General features: G+C 39.3%; 1 protein-coding gene across 6 annotated transcripts in view; it reads right to left on the reverse strand.

Annotated features, from left to right (window-relative positions):
- Positions 1–13,702, reverse strand: part of DLGAP3 (DLG associated protein 3) — a 487,940-nt gene that overhangs the window by 39,992 nt on the left and 434,246 nt on the right. For all 6 annotated transcript variants that reach the window (XM_075853349.1, XM_075853348.1, XM_075853347.1 and 3 more), the window contains one exon: positions 5,934–6,361. In XM_075853349.1, the coding sequence (XP_075709464.1) occupies positions 5,934–6,361 (428 nt within the window). The remainder of the gene's footprint in view (positions 1–5,933; positions 6,362–13,702) is intronic.

Below are 13,702 nucleotides of genomic sequence, written 5' to 3' on the forward strand. Positions count from 1 at the left end.
GGACCCCCACCGATTTAACTTTTAGCACCTATCCAATGGACAAGTGTTAAATGTTTTAGGCCGGGGCATCCATTTAAGTTGTGGTCTACTTGCTGTCCGAAGTCTAAGGTGCCAACAGGCTTCTAAGATGTAAATTTGGTACTGTCTGGACTTTATTCCATCTCTTTAAACTCTTTTTTAGAAATCAGATAGCAAACCCAGCCATATAGATCGATGTATATAGTACTGTGTTATGGCTTAAAATTTTGTAGAAAATGCTTAAATTTTTTGTAGACAAATGTTGTCTAATAAGCCTCAACCATGTACTAAGCAGTGGAAATAAGTCGCTTGTCAGTTTTGCTAGCTACTGCTAGTCATTATATGTTGAAATATTATAATTCCTTGAGAGAGTTGCTGGATCAGGCTCAGGCCTCTTTCAGAGATCGTGCTAGGGGTTTCTTTTACCAACACTCTAATAAGTGTGGCAGAGCACTAGCCAGAGCACTCAAGCCACGGGTCCCCACCTCTTATATTCCAACGATTAAGTCATGCTCGGGTGACATTAAACATAAGCCAGAAGAGATAGTGAAAACCTTTCGGGAGTATTACCACTCCTTGTATAATCTCAGGGGACCTTTACAAGATATGTCCTCTGCTGCTCTGCAAAAGAAAATTGACCAATATGTGGCTAAAACAGCACTGCCAGAGCTGGAAAGGGCTGAGACCGAGGAGTTGAGCGCGGATTTTTCTGATGAAGAAATCCAGGGCGTTATCAAGTCCGCTCCGTCAGGTAAAAGTCCGGGCCCGGATGGTTTCCCGACGTCCTTCTACAAGGCTTTTCTTCCGCAGCTTCTTCCCTTTATGACTAAGGTATTCAATTCGGTCACGTCGTCAATGCCCTTCACGCCGCAAACGTTGGAAGCTACCATTACGGTTATTCCTAAACCAGGGAAAGACCATTCTATCTGTGCCAATTACCGCCCGATTTCGCTAATAAATGTTGATGTTAAGCATTATTCTAAGGCAATTGCAAATAGATTGGCACCTCTGCTCCCGGAAATCATCCATACTGATCAAGCGGGGTTTGTCCTCCGGAGAGAAGCGAGGGACAATACCAATAAAACTCTTCTCCTGATGTCCCACGCGAAGAAAAAGTCCATACCCACTTGTCTGATCTCAGTTGATGCAGAGAAAGCTTTCGACCGTGTCCACTGGGTCTTCTTGAGATCGGCCTTAAGACAAATGGGAATTGGCCCAGTAATGATAGAAAGGATGTTTGCTCTATATCAGAAACCCACGGCTAGAGTCAGGGCCAATGGCATTTACTCCGCAGCTCTACAGATTGCTAACGAAACCCGACAGGGGTGCCCGCTGTCCCCATTACTATATGTGATCACAATGGAACATCTAGCAGTGGCGATCCGTACATCTCCAGATATTTCTGGGATTAGGGTAGGTGATGAATACCATAAGCTGACGTTATATGCAGACGACCTCTTATTGTTCATTACTAATCCTGTTATTTCCTTCCCGGTGCTTATTCGAGAATTTGAAGAGTTCGGAAGGGTCAGTAATTTCAAGGTCAATTACACAAAGACGGAAGCGCTAAATGTATCGCTTCCACAGGAGTTGGTTGATCTTCTAAGATCATCCATCTCTTTCAAATGGCAAGCAACATCCATCAAATACCTGGGGGTTCAGATTTCTGGCACTTTAACGGATCTGTACTCCCTTAATTATCCTCACCTAATGCAACGTACGCTGAAAGATCTCCAATCCTATGACAGAGCACAATTGTCATGGTTTGGACGTATTAATGCCATCAAAATGGATATCCTCCCTAGGTTCTTGTATCTATTTCAGGCAATCCCTGTTATGGTTCCTAGGGCGTATTTTAAGACATTGGAGGCAGCGTTTCGTAAGTTCGTCTGGGGCACTCTGAGGCCTCACATTAGTATGAGCTCATTGTCTCGCCTTAAGCTGAAAGGGGGAGCGGGACTCCCAGATTTGGGGTTGTACCACCAAGCTGTAGTGCTTTCTAGAGTGATAGATTGGTTTCATAATGACACCAATAAACAATGGGTGGGGATTGAGAGGTCCTTGGTGGCGCTCTCTCTGAGATCGCTGCCGTGGATTCTGCCGGATCATCGACCACCCCTCTCGACCCTTCCTATGCTTACCCATCATTTTCTCACTCTCTGGGACAGATTGATGGTTCGAAAGGGGCTTTCCCATAGACCAGGACTTCTTAGCCCTCTGTTCGATAACTCTGAGTTTCCACCAGCTGTTCACAAAGCTACCTTTTTGAGTTGGACCGCTTCAGAAGATACTAGGCTATGTCAGGTGATGTCGGATGGGGGTCGCCTCCCTCCGCTACATATGTTGAGAGAGACCTGCCCGGAGAGGACTTTTTCATGGTTGGAATATGCACAATTGTCTAACTTTTTACACTCGGCCCTGCCGGATGGTATCTGCATCTCAGTGACCACGTCCTTTGAATCATTGTTGCTCTTACAAGAGCCACCTACTCGTGTGATCTCCAAGATGTATGCCATCCTATTGGAGACTTCTGTCAATCAGCCCCCTGCATATGTTAGCGCATGGGAAGAGGACCTAGGTTTCTCCATATCTCTTCTTGATTGGGACAGGGTTTTCCTCCTGACCCATAAAATGCCAATGGCTTGCCACGCTCAGGAATTTTTTCTTAAAATACTGACCAGATGGTACCGTTGCCCACAAATTCTACATAAAATGTACCCAGAAGTATCAGATGTCTGTTGGCGGTGTAGCAACGAGACTGGCACGATGTTGCACATTTGGTGGTCCTGCCCATTGTTGCAGACTTTTTGGAAAGCGGTGTTCGACATCTATGCATTGATGGAGTGTGCTCCTATCATACCCACTCCTCAGATCGCTCTGTTATCCTTGATTCCGGGTCCTCTGTCAGGCATAAAAAAGGGCCTACTCAGACATTTCCTGACAGCAGCACGGACAGTAATTCCTAGACACTGGAAGACTTCTGCGGTGCCTACGATTGGTGAATGGGTTGTGGAAATGGACCTACTGTGTAGAATGGAGTCTCTTCTTGCAGAAGACAGAGGCAGCTATGACGCGGTGCTTTATCTATGGAACGCATGGTCATCCTTCAAATCTGGTCCTCATTTCGCAGACTGGTTGAGCTAGAGTATTCCATATGGTGGTCTATATAGCTAGGTCCTGATTGGGCTTCATCAGAAATGGAGGCGGTACAATATTCCTCTTGTGGTAACGTCTCTGCTCCCAGCACTCATTAAGATTCCTCATTTTCTTTCCCTTGCTCTTCTTTTGTCTGTCTTCTCTTCCCTTTCTTTTTGTCTTCTTTTGGTTTGTCTTAATCTTTCCTCTTTTTAACTGTTCGGGGGGGGGGGGGGTGGGTCACTTTTCATAATATGTGTCAAGTCAGGGAATATGTGCCTTGCAAATATAGAAAGGCATTCTCTACCTCATGTGCCATGTGCCCGACTGTATATTTTTCTAAATACAGGTGACAACTGCCCCGGAGTAACAAGGATATTGATGTACATAAGCGTTTGCTTCTATCTATATGATAGGATTTGTTTTGATTTGATATGTTCTGTTCTGATCGATTACGAAAGCATTCATGCACTTTATTCTTGTTCTCGTGTGTTTGTAAACTTTACAATAAAAATCTATAATTGATATGTTGAAATATTATATTGACTGCAATGTATCAACATGGCTCTACCTGACCCTAATGTTATTGCCTCCTTCACTAAGAACAAGAAGTGAACAAGGTGGAATACAATATTATACTAGGACATTGATCCCAAAATAACTAATGCTCTCTTCATACTGGTATAATATTATTATAAATGGATTTTAATATCCATAAATTAATTACAGATCATAACTATGTGTAAATGTTTTAAAATGGTTGTATAAGATTTAAAAAAGTGTCTTCTATCATTCCAAAAACAGCAGCATTATTGTGTATGGTGGTATTGCATCTGATATTGGACTTTTTTTTTTCTCCTGATATCATACAATCACTTGTAAATAATTTTTAAGGAAGCCACCAAATTGCTAACTAAAAACAAGAAAAAAATAAAAAATAAATATAAATATAACTCGTTATAATAAAAATGTTGCGTGATACAATAAAAGATAACCATAGATATTTCCATCTCTACTGTGCCCAGGAGATAATTTTTTGCTTTATATAGCACTACTTCTTCCACCACACAGAAGAACGTATGTGTAGAACCGAGCAGCTGCAGTGCCAAGGAGACATGTCATTTGTTGATTGACTGTTACTTCCAGACAAGTGAGTTCTCCTTAGTAGTTGAGCAGAAGGGCCATTGTAAAGTAAGGTCAATACTGAACTATATTTACTAAAAAAAAAAGACTAAAACCAATGCTTATCTAGCTCTAAACTGAAAAACATAAATTCAGTTAGTAGTGTGAAATAATGGGGAAAACATTACACACATTTCCCACTCATAGTGATACAATCTGTTATTCATTCCAGTTCAGCTTGCCTATTAATGATAATGTCATATTTGACTGTCATTAAAAATTCTCTCTCCATTTTCCACATATTAATATTTCTATAAATATTTAACAAGCTAATTGATTGACCGGGAGAAAAATCTTAAGGCAACCCTTCTGGTGCATTCACAATAATGTAGATGCAGGCAGACTATGCAATCCAACTAACTGCTTTCTAATGTAACCCTGAGAGATTCTTAATACTCTTGGAACTTGGCACTTTGATATGTAAATGAAAAGCTTGACTAAAATAAATGTTTGAGAACGTGCAAATTTGACATTTTTCAAATCACAGAAGAATCTTGTAATCTATTGATCACATATGGCATAACCCTCACATGTGCCACTGTTTATGTTAATTCTAGTAGACAATTAATGATTCAATATTTTGGTGCCTTCCTCAGATAGTTCTGCATGAAAAGTGTAAGCGTAAGTTTACTAGTCAATATACTCCTGGTTTAGGACAACTATATACTTAAAGTTCACCTCCAGTATAAAATAAAAACTTCAAGGGGTTTTACTAGGATCGACAATAATGATTTTATGTTCTGGTGCCTTCCTCAGATAGCTCTGCATGAAAAGTGTAAGTGTAAGTGTAGTAGTCAATATACTCCAGGATTAGGACAACTGTACACTTAAAGTTCACCTCCAGTATAAAATAAAAACTTTAAGGGGTTTTACTAGAATCGACAATTATCACATTTGAAAACATTTTCTAGGGACACTTTGGTAACGCAGACAGATTGAGGCAGGGCTTGACAGGCACATAGCTTTAGTAGGTTGTGGTTTGTCAGGGTGTGGCTTGCCAAAGGGGCAGTGTTGGTCAGAATACACATTTTTTCTGAATATTCCCTGTATACTGACCTCACTATTAGGACCTTACAGTGAGTACAGCAAAGAGAAAATAAAATAACTATATAAAATAGCATCCATAAGGATTAAAAGTACATTTTTCTAGTATTGCTTGAAGTATGATCGCCAACATAAGTGTGATAAAACTTGTATCCTCTACACCTATCTACCGGCGTTAGAAGTGTGTGTGTGGGGGGCAAAGTGGTGACAGACTCCCTTCTGTAAGACAAGACAGCTACATATTTGGCAACAAACAGAATTTTGAGAATGATACGTAGATTATAGTGTTCTCTAAGCCTAATCATAAACCTTGATACAGTTACAAATCAAATACAATCTAAAAAAATATGTAGCGATGATTGACTGGAGCCACCTACTAGGAAAAAGGAATGTATTAAACAGTCTATCAGTTGCATATTGCTGGAGAGACTCATAATTTATCTTTACAATAAACTTTATGTTGCTTGACGACTTATCTTATTTTGTAACTGCTTTCTTAATCTTTCTATTTGTAGCAACAAATATTTTAAGATAAAAGATGGGTCAATACTTACTTTCTTCGGGTAGGTCATATTCTTCTGCTTCTCTTTCCATTTGCTGACACCATCCTTCCATCCTTTCCACCTCTGCCTGCAACATCTTAATAAACCATTCACCATCCCTGTGACATGGAGATGCTCTGCCAGAGTCTGGGAGACTGCGGGTGCCTCTGTCCATCCAGGAATCCTGACGAGGCTCTTCTCCTGTATCATACTGCATTTGATAGTCCTCTCTGTACGCCCATTGGCCTTGAGTATGAACTGTCTTATACACTGAGTACTGCTGGCTGGTGTCTGAGGGCTCAGAAGAGTGTCGCTGAAAGGAGCGTCCAAACTGCAGACCTTTGTCTTCTGTGGGAACCGTCAGTCCGGGGAAGCCTTCAAGCTCCAAGTCAGCCTGAACTCCAGCAGTAACACTGTTAGAACGCTTAAACCTTGCCCTCCTGTAATAGAGTAAAAGAGCAATTAAAGAATAATGAGTTATAGAATACAAAAGGACATAAGACATTACTTAAAGAAACCACTGATAGCTCCACTGCTTCTTAGAAGAGTGATGTACAATCATACATGTAGACCCATACAGAGAGAAGGCTCAAGCACAAAATTCACGGACCCTGGAAAGTGGCAGACAGAGTCCTAACAAGTCCATGTTACTAATCCATAAGCAATACACGTGCTACCGTATGGTGCCTACACGAGGCATCATATTCTCCCATTGAACAAATGCCAGAATAGGTTTCTCGCTCATTCTCATGTAATCTGTGGAAAAACAAAAACCTCTGTGTGCCTCGGTTTCCATGAGATGCCTGCGTGTGAATTAATATTATTTATGAATTAATAATAAATAAATACATAAAAAGATGCATTTTTAAAGAGTAACTGTACTTTCAAAATCTTTTGTTATGTTAGAGAGACATTTTAGAAGTTTTAATTGGTGGGGGTCCGGATGCTGAGACCCTCACCATCGCTGAAATTAAGGTGCAGAAGCGCTCAGCCGATCACTGTACATCTTCGGCTGTGATTGGTGCACCTTGTTAGGTTGAAGATGGCTCATGTAGAATGTCTATGAGCCCGTCTTCTGCTGAGCACTTCTGTACCTTCGTTACAGCGATCTCAGCATCCGGTGGTCTCAGCATCCGGACCCCACCGATTAAAACTTCTAATATGTCTCTATGACATAACAAAAGATTTTTGAAAGTACAGTTACTCATTAACTAACTTACTTAAAATTATGGATGTACAGGAGTGAAATTTTCCAATTTTCATCTGCAACTGATCTCTATTTTATAGACTGATCTCTATTTTTTTCCCCAATAATTATTTTACTTTATTTAACCATATATTCAATACATAATCATATAATAATTGTACATATCAAAGATGGAATACAATCAATCACAACCCCCCCCCCCCCCTATTGCCCTACAATGGTGACACATGAAAAAAATAAAAAAAGTTCTCTTCCTTATTCCTTTTTTTCTTTTCCCTTCCTCCCTCTCCTTTTTCCCTACTCTTCCTTTTTATTATAACCCATAAATACAATATACATTAAGCCCAAAAAATCATTCTCTTAGAGGATAATTTAAAATATCCACTTTTCCCCTATTTTTCTTAAACATTTTTAGATTTCCCTTTTTCCTGCAATGCATTTTTTTTTTTCAAACATCCGCATATAATAGATATAGTTACTCCATTGTGATAATGTGGGGCTGTCCCTAGATAACCAATACCTTGCAATCAACTTTCTTGTGGCATATAATAGTTCTTGTATACAGATGTAGCTGTCTTTACCTTGACTTTTAACGCATTAAATAAATAGTGGCTAGATCCCTTATCCTGACTTTTTCAATGACTTTTCAATGTATTTGGTTGTGTGATATCACGCTGCAGCAAGTTATCAGAGTCAAATTAAAGATGGCTACATCGTCTATTGAAGGTAATGTATAATATCTGAAACTCCTAAAATGCATAAAGTACTTTCTGCAAAGATTTTACATCCAAATATCCGGTTAACCTCTTCATGCGCTGCTCCGCAATAGTACGTCCTGCAGAGGGGTTGCTTCCCGCATCAGGACATACAGTTGCAGAGTAGATCCCGGTGCACACAGTCCTAACGGACAGTGTCCGGGAACCGGGAGGTCAGCTGTCCCCGACAGCTGACACTCCAGCCTTGCCGGTCAGCGGACCATCGCCGCTGATTTTGGCAATTAACCCTATAAATGCTGTGACAGATTGCGTTCGCCACATTTAAGGGGTTTGAAGCACATCGGCAGCCCCCACAAAGTGATTGTGTGGGCTGCCGATGCTTGTCGTGGCAATCGGAGGTCAGACAATGACCTCCGGGTTGCCATGTACGGAAGCCTCGGAGGAGCAGCCTCCGACCAGTCCTCCGAGGCTTCCTGTCAGTGTGACTGTCACGTCAAAATGACAGTTGGAATGCATTACACTACGTAGGTAGTGTAATATACTCTAGCAGCGATCAGAGCTGCAAGTCTAAATGTCCTCTAGTGGGACAAGTGAAAAAAGTAATAAAAATGTTTTAAAAAAGTGTAAAAATAAAAGTTCGAAATTATATAAACAAACACTGCATTTTTTTCCTATAATAAGACTTTCATTATAGGAAAAAAATGAACACGTTAAAAAAAGTACACATATGTGGTATCGCCGCTTTCATAACGACCCCAACTATAAAACTGTAATGTTATTTTTCCCGCACTATGAACACCCCCAAAAAAATCAATAAAAAAACCACCAGAATGGCTATTTTTTGGTCACCACCGCTCCCAAAATAGAGAATAAAAAGTGATCAAAAAGTCGCATGTACCCGAAAATAATACCGATAAAAACTACAACCCGTCCCGCAAAAAATAAGCCCTTACACATCTTTTTGACTGAAAAATAAAAAAGTTACGGCTCTCAAAATATGGTGACACAGAAAATAAATTATTTTATAAAAAAGTGATTTTATTGCGCAAACGCTGCAAAACATTAAAAAAACCTATATACATCTGGTATCGCCGTAATCGCATCAACCCGCAGAATAAAGTTAAGTTGTCATTTATAGTGCACGGTGAACTCCGCAAAAAAATAAACTAAAAAACATTCTCAGAATTGCTTGTTTTTGGTCACCCGGCTTGCAAAAAAGTGATCAAAAAAATCGCATGTACCCCAAAAAGTTACCAATGAAAACTACAGATTGTCCCGCAACAAATAAGCCCTCACACAGCTCCGATGGGGAAAAAAAATAAAGAAGTTCTGGCTCTCAGAATATGGCAATGCAAAATGTGCAGAGTGTTCTAAAATCGGATAAGATCGGGCGCCATTTATCAGTGCGACACCGGCCACACATCTATGAATTATTATTTATTTACCGCATTATTATACCCTCTTATTATGCCCTGATGTTCTCCGCACAGATTACATACGCCCCCACATTATAAACTGAAATACCAGCGAAACCCAAAACAGAAAAACTACCAAGCAAAATCTGCGCTCCAAAAGCAAAATGGCGTTCCTCCCTTCTGAGCCCTGCAGCGTGCCCAAACAGCAGTTTGCGTCCACATATATGGCATCGCCATACCCGGGAGAACCCGCTTAACGTTTTATGCGGTATTTGTCTTCAGTGGCACAAACTGGGCACAACATATTTTGCACTAAAATGTCATATCAGTGGAAAATTGCAATATTCACACCATCCGCTGTGCATTAACCCCTTTGCGCACTATGACTTAATAGCACGTCATGGTGCGGGGGTAGATGTATGGAGCGGGCTCACGTGCTGAGCCCACTCCATACGCTGCGGGTGTCGGCAGTATATTACAGCTGACACCCAGGACTAACGGACAGGAACAGCGATCGTGCGGTTACAGAAACTTGTAAAAATAACAATATACTGCAATACATTAGTATTGCAGCATATTGTACCCGCGATCCAATGATCGCTGGTACAAGTCCCCTAAGGGGACTAATAAAATGTGTAGAAGAATTAAAGTTATTAGTAGTGAGAAAGAAAAAAGTTTAAAGTTAAAAAAAAACAACTTTCCCATTTTTCTTCTAAAGTAATGTAAAAAAAGAAACAAAATTGGTATCGCTACGTCCGTAAAAGGCCGAACTATTAGAATATACCATTATTTAACTCGCACGGTGAACACCGTAAAAAACGTAAATAATTTAAACCGCCAAAATCGCTGTAGTTTTCGTTTTTACCGCACGGCGAAAGCTGTAAAAACGAAAACCCCAAAAAATGGAATCAGATTTTTTTCCTATATTACTATATTTTCCTATTTTTTTTCAGTTTCCCAGTACTTTTTATGGCACTTTAAATGGTGTCAATAGAAACTACAATTCCTCCCACAAGAAATAAGCCCTCACATCACTCTACTGATGAAAAAAGTAAAAAGTTATGGCTCTTGGAATGCGGGGAGTGAAAAACTAAAATAAGAAAGCAAAAAATGGATCAGTCCTGAAAGGGTTACTTAATTTCTAATGAAAAAATGTATGACCACATGTGGGGTATTTCCCTACTCGGGAGAATTTGCTTTACAAAAATTGGTTGTTTATTTCTCCTTTATCCCTTGTGAAAATGAGAAAATTCAACATTTTAGTGGAAAAAAATTGTGATATTAATTTTCTCCGCCCAATTCTGATAAATTCTGCAAAAGACCCGTGGAGTCTAAATGCTCACTATACCCCTAGAAAAATTCCTTGAGGGGCGTTTCCAAAATGGAGTAACTTGGGGGGTTTCCACTGTTTTGGTCCCTCCAGGGCGTTGCAAAGGCGGCATGGCACCGAAAAACAATCCAGCAAAATCCGTGCTCCAAAATCCAAATGGCGCTACTTCCCTTCTGAGTGCTGCCATGGGTCTAATCAGCAGTATATTTCCACATATGGGGTATTGCCGTAATCAGGAGAAAATGATTTACAAATGTTGTGGTTCTTTTTTTCCTTTATTCCTTGTAAAAATGTTAAATTTCTATGCTTTTTCAGAAAAAAAGTCGATTTTAATTTTCACTGCCTAATTCCACTAAATTCTGCAAAAAACCTGTGTGGTCAAAATGCTAACTATACCCCTAGATAAATTCCTTGAGAGGAGTCGTTTCCAAAATGGGGTCACTTTTGGGGGGTTTCCCCTGTTTTGGTCCCTCCAGGGCGTTGCAAATGCGACATGGCACCGAAAACCAATCCAGCAAAATCTGTGCTCCAAAATCCAAATGGCACTCCTTCCCTTCTGAGCCCTGCTGTGGGTCCAATCAGCAGTTTATTACCACATGTGGGATATTGATGTAATCAGGTGACATTGCTTTACAAATGTTGGGGTGATTTTCTTCATTATTCCTCGTAAATATTAAAAATGTCTATGTTTTGTCAGAAAAATAGTAGATTTTCATTTTTACAGACTAATTCCAATATAATTAGTGAAAAACTTGTGTGGTCAAAATGCTAACTATATCCCTAGATAAATTCCTTGATAGGTGTAGTTTCTAAAATGGGGTCACTTTTGGGGTGTTTCCACTGTTTTGGCACCACAAGACCTCTTCAAACCTGAAAAGGTGCCTAAAATATATTCTAAAAAAAAAAGGAGGCCCAAAATCCACTGGGTGCACCTTTGCTTCTGAGGCCTGTGTTTCAGTCCATTATGACACTAGAGCCACATGTGGGATATTTCTAAAAACTTCAGAATCTGGGCAAGAAATATTGAGTTGCATTTCTCTGGTAAAACCTTCTGTGTTACAAAAAAATGTATTAGTAATGAATTTCGGCAAAAAAAATTAAATTTGTAAATTTCACCTCTACTTTGCTTTAATTTCTGTGAAACGCCTAAAGGGGTAAAACACTTTGTGAATGCTGATTCGAATACCTTGAGGGGTGCAGTTTTCAAAATGGTGTGACTTCTGGGGATTTTCTAATATATAAGGCCCTCAAAGCCACCTCAGAACTGAAATGGTCCCTGAAAAAATGGCCTTTTGAAATTTTCTTTAAAATATGAGAAATTGCTGCTAAAGTTCTAAGCCTTGTAACGTCCTAGAAAAATAAAAGGACATTAAAAAAACAATGCAAACATAAAGTACACATATGGGAAATGTTAACTAGTAACTATTTTGTGTGGTATTACTATCTGTTTTACAAGCAGATACGTTTAAATTTTGAAAAATGATAATTTTTGCTAATTTTTTCTAAATTGTGGTGTTTTTCAGAAATAAATACCAAAATTATCGACAACATTTTTTCACTAATATAAAGTACAACATGTCACGAGAAAACAATCTCAGAATCACTTGCATAGATAAAAGCGTTCCAACGTTATTACCACATAAAGTAACACATGTCAGATTTGAAAAATTCGGCTGTGTCCTGAAGGCCAAAACAGGCTGGGTCCAGAAGGGGTTAATATTATAAAAAAAAACACTGTCCCAAAATCAATATAGCTTCAGACATCTCCAAAGTAGATGCATCCAGTCCGCTTCTTCCAATAGACACTTTGGAAAACTATTATCTACCGTACAGTTCATTTTGACAAGAAGTTTTGGCGTTAAATACAACTGATTTACAATAACAATTTGGGATTCCAGGTAGGCCAAACTTGGTGAAAGCTTGAGTAAATTTCTAAGACATAATTCTCATTTCTCATCTCATCTTTTTGCCATTTTAACTTAGATCGATGGGGGAATTTTTTCAAATCTTCCTTAATTAACAACCTATATATATATATATAGAACAGGAAAACTATCAACTCTGAAATTTTGTACATTTAACATCACGACACACTGATTTTATCGGTAAACATCTATATGCAGAGTCTCTTGAAGGCCTATATTCCTGAATTAAAAGTGGCATTGACTTAAGCTCCCCATCAGAGAAAAGATCCTACACTGTTGATCGTTTTCATAGTCTTCCCACATTCCAACATACTCAATGGTTTTAAAGCTAAGTTACCCCATATTGGAGAAATATTAAGACAAAAGCCCACATTAATCCACTTCTTGCAGTACCCCCAGAGTCTCCACATCATTCTACAAGGTGAAAACTTTAGAAACAAAGGAGTAGAAAGCTGTCGAGACTCAAGAAGCTGGATAAAGTATTTATGAGAATCCATTGAGACCCAAATCTGATGAAAAGGATATGAATCCACATCCCACAGGTACTGAAGTTGTAGGCAAAATAATAGTCTAAAGTTCGGCAGAGTAACCCCTCCTACATTCAAGGGATGTTGGAGGTGAACCTGTTTGATTCTGACTTTCTTGCCTTGACCCCATAATAGATCATTTATAATACTGTCTAGAGTTTTGAAAAATACAAAATCTATCCAAATTGGGGCATTTCTCAAAATGTACAACACCTTGGGTAGGATTAGCATCTTCACCAACCCTAATTTAGCCATAAAGGGGAGATATAATTTGCCCCAAATTCTGGCTTTCTGTCGCAGGAGTACAATAAGAGGATTCAAATTAAGTTGTGTAAAGTCTGCAGGGTCTTTTGAAACATGGATCCCCAAATATTTAATCTGTGGGCCTATTGGGACTAAGGATTCAAGTTCGTAATTTATATCGTCAAAAGGTAACATACTTGGTTTTACCCACTTAATTTGAGGGCCTGAGAACCTAGCAAACACATTGTGCTTAGGCTTAATAATAGGATACACAAGATGTTCCCAAATACAGCAATATATTGTCTGTGAATAAAGAAATCACATCCTCATACATCATACTGGTGAAATCCTAAATGTTATTATCTCTACGTATGTAGACCTCTAACGGCTCTATAGCTATTGCATTAATTTTCGCACT

Source organism: Rhinoderma darwinii, chromosome 2, assembly GCF_050947455.1.
Source record: "Rhinoderma darwinii isolate aRhiDar2 chromosome 2, aRhiDar2.hap1, whole genome shotgun sequence".
In the NCBI taxonomy this organism is placed as follows: domain Eukaryota; kingdom Metazoa; phylum Chordata; class Amphibia; order Anura; family Rhinodermatidae; genus Rhinoderma; species Rhinoderma darwinii.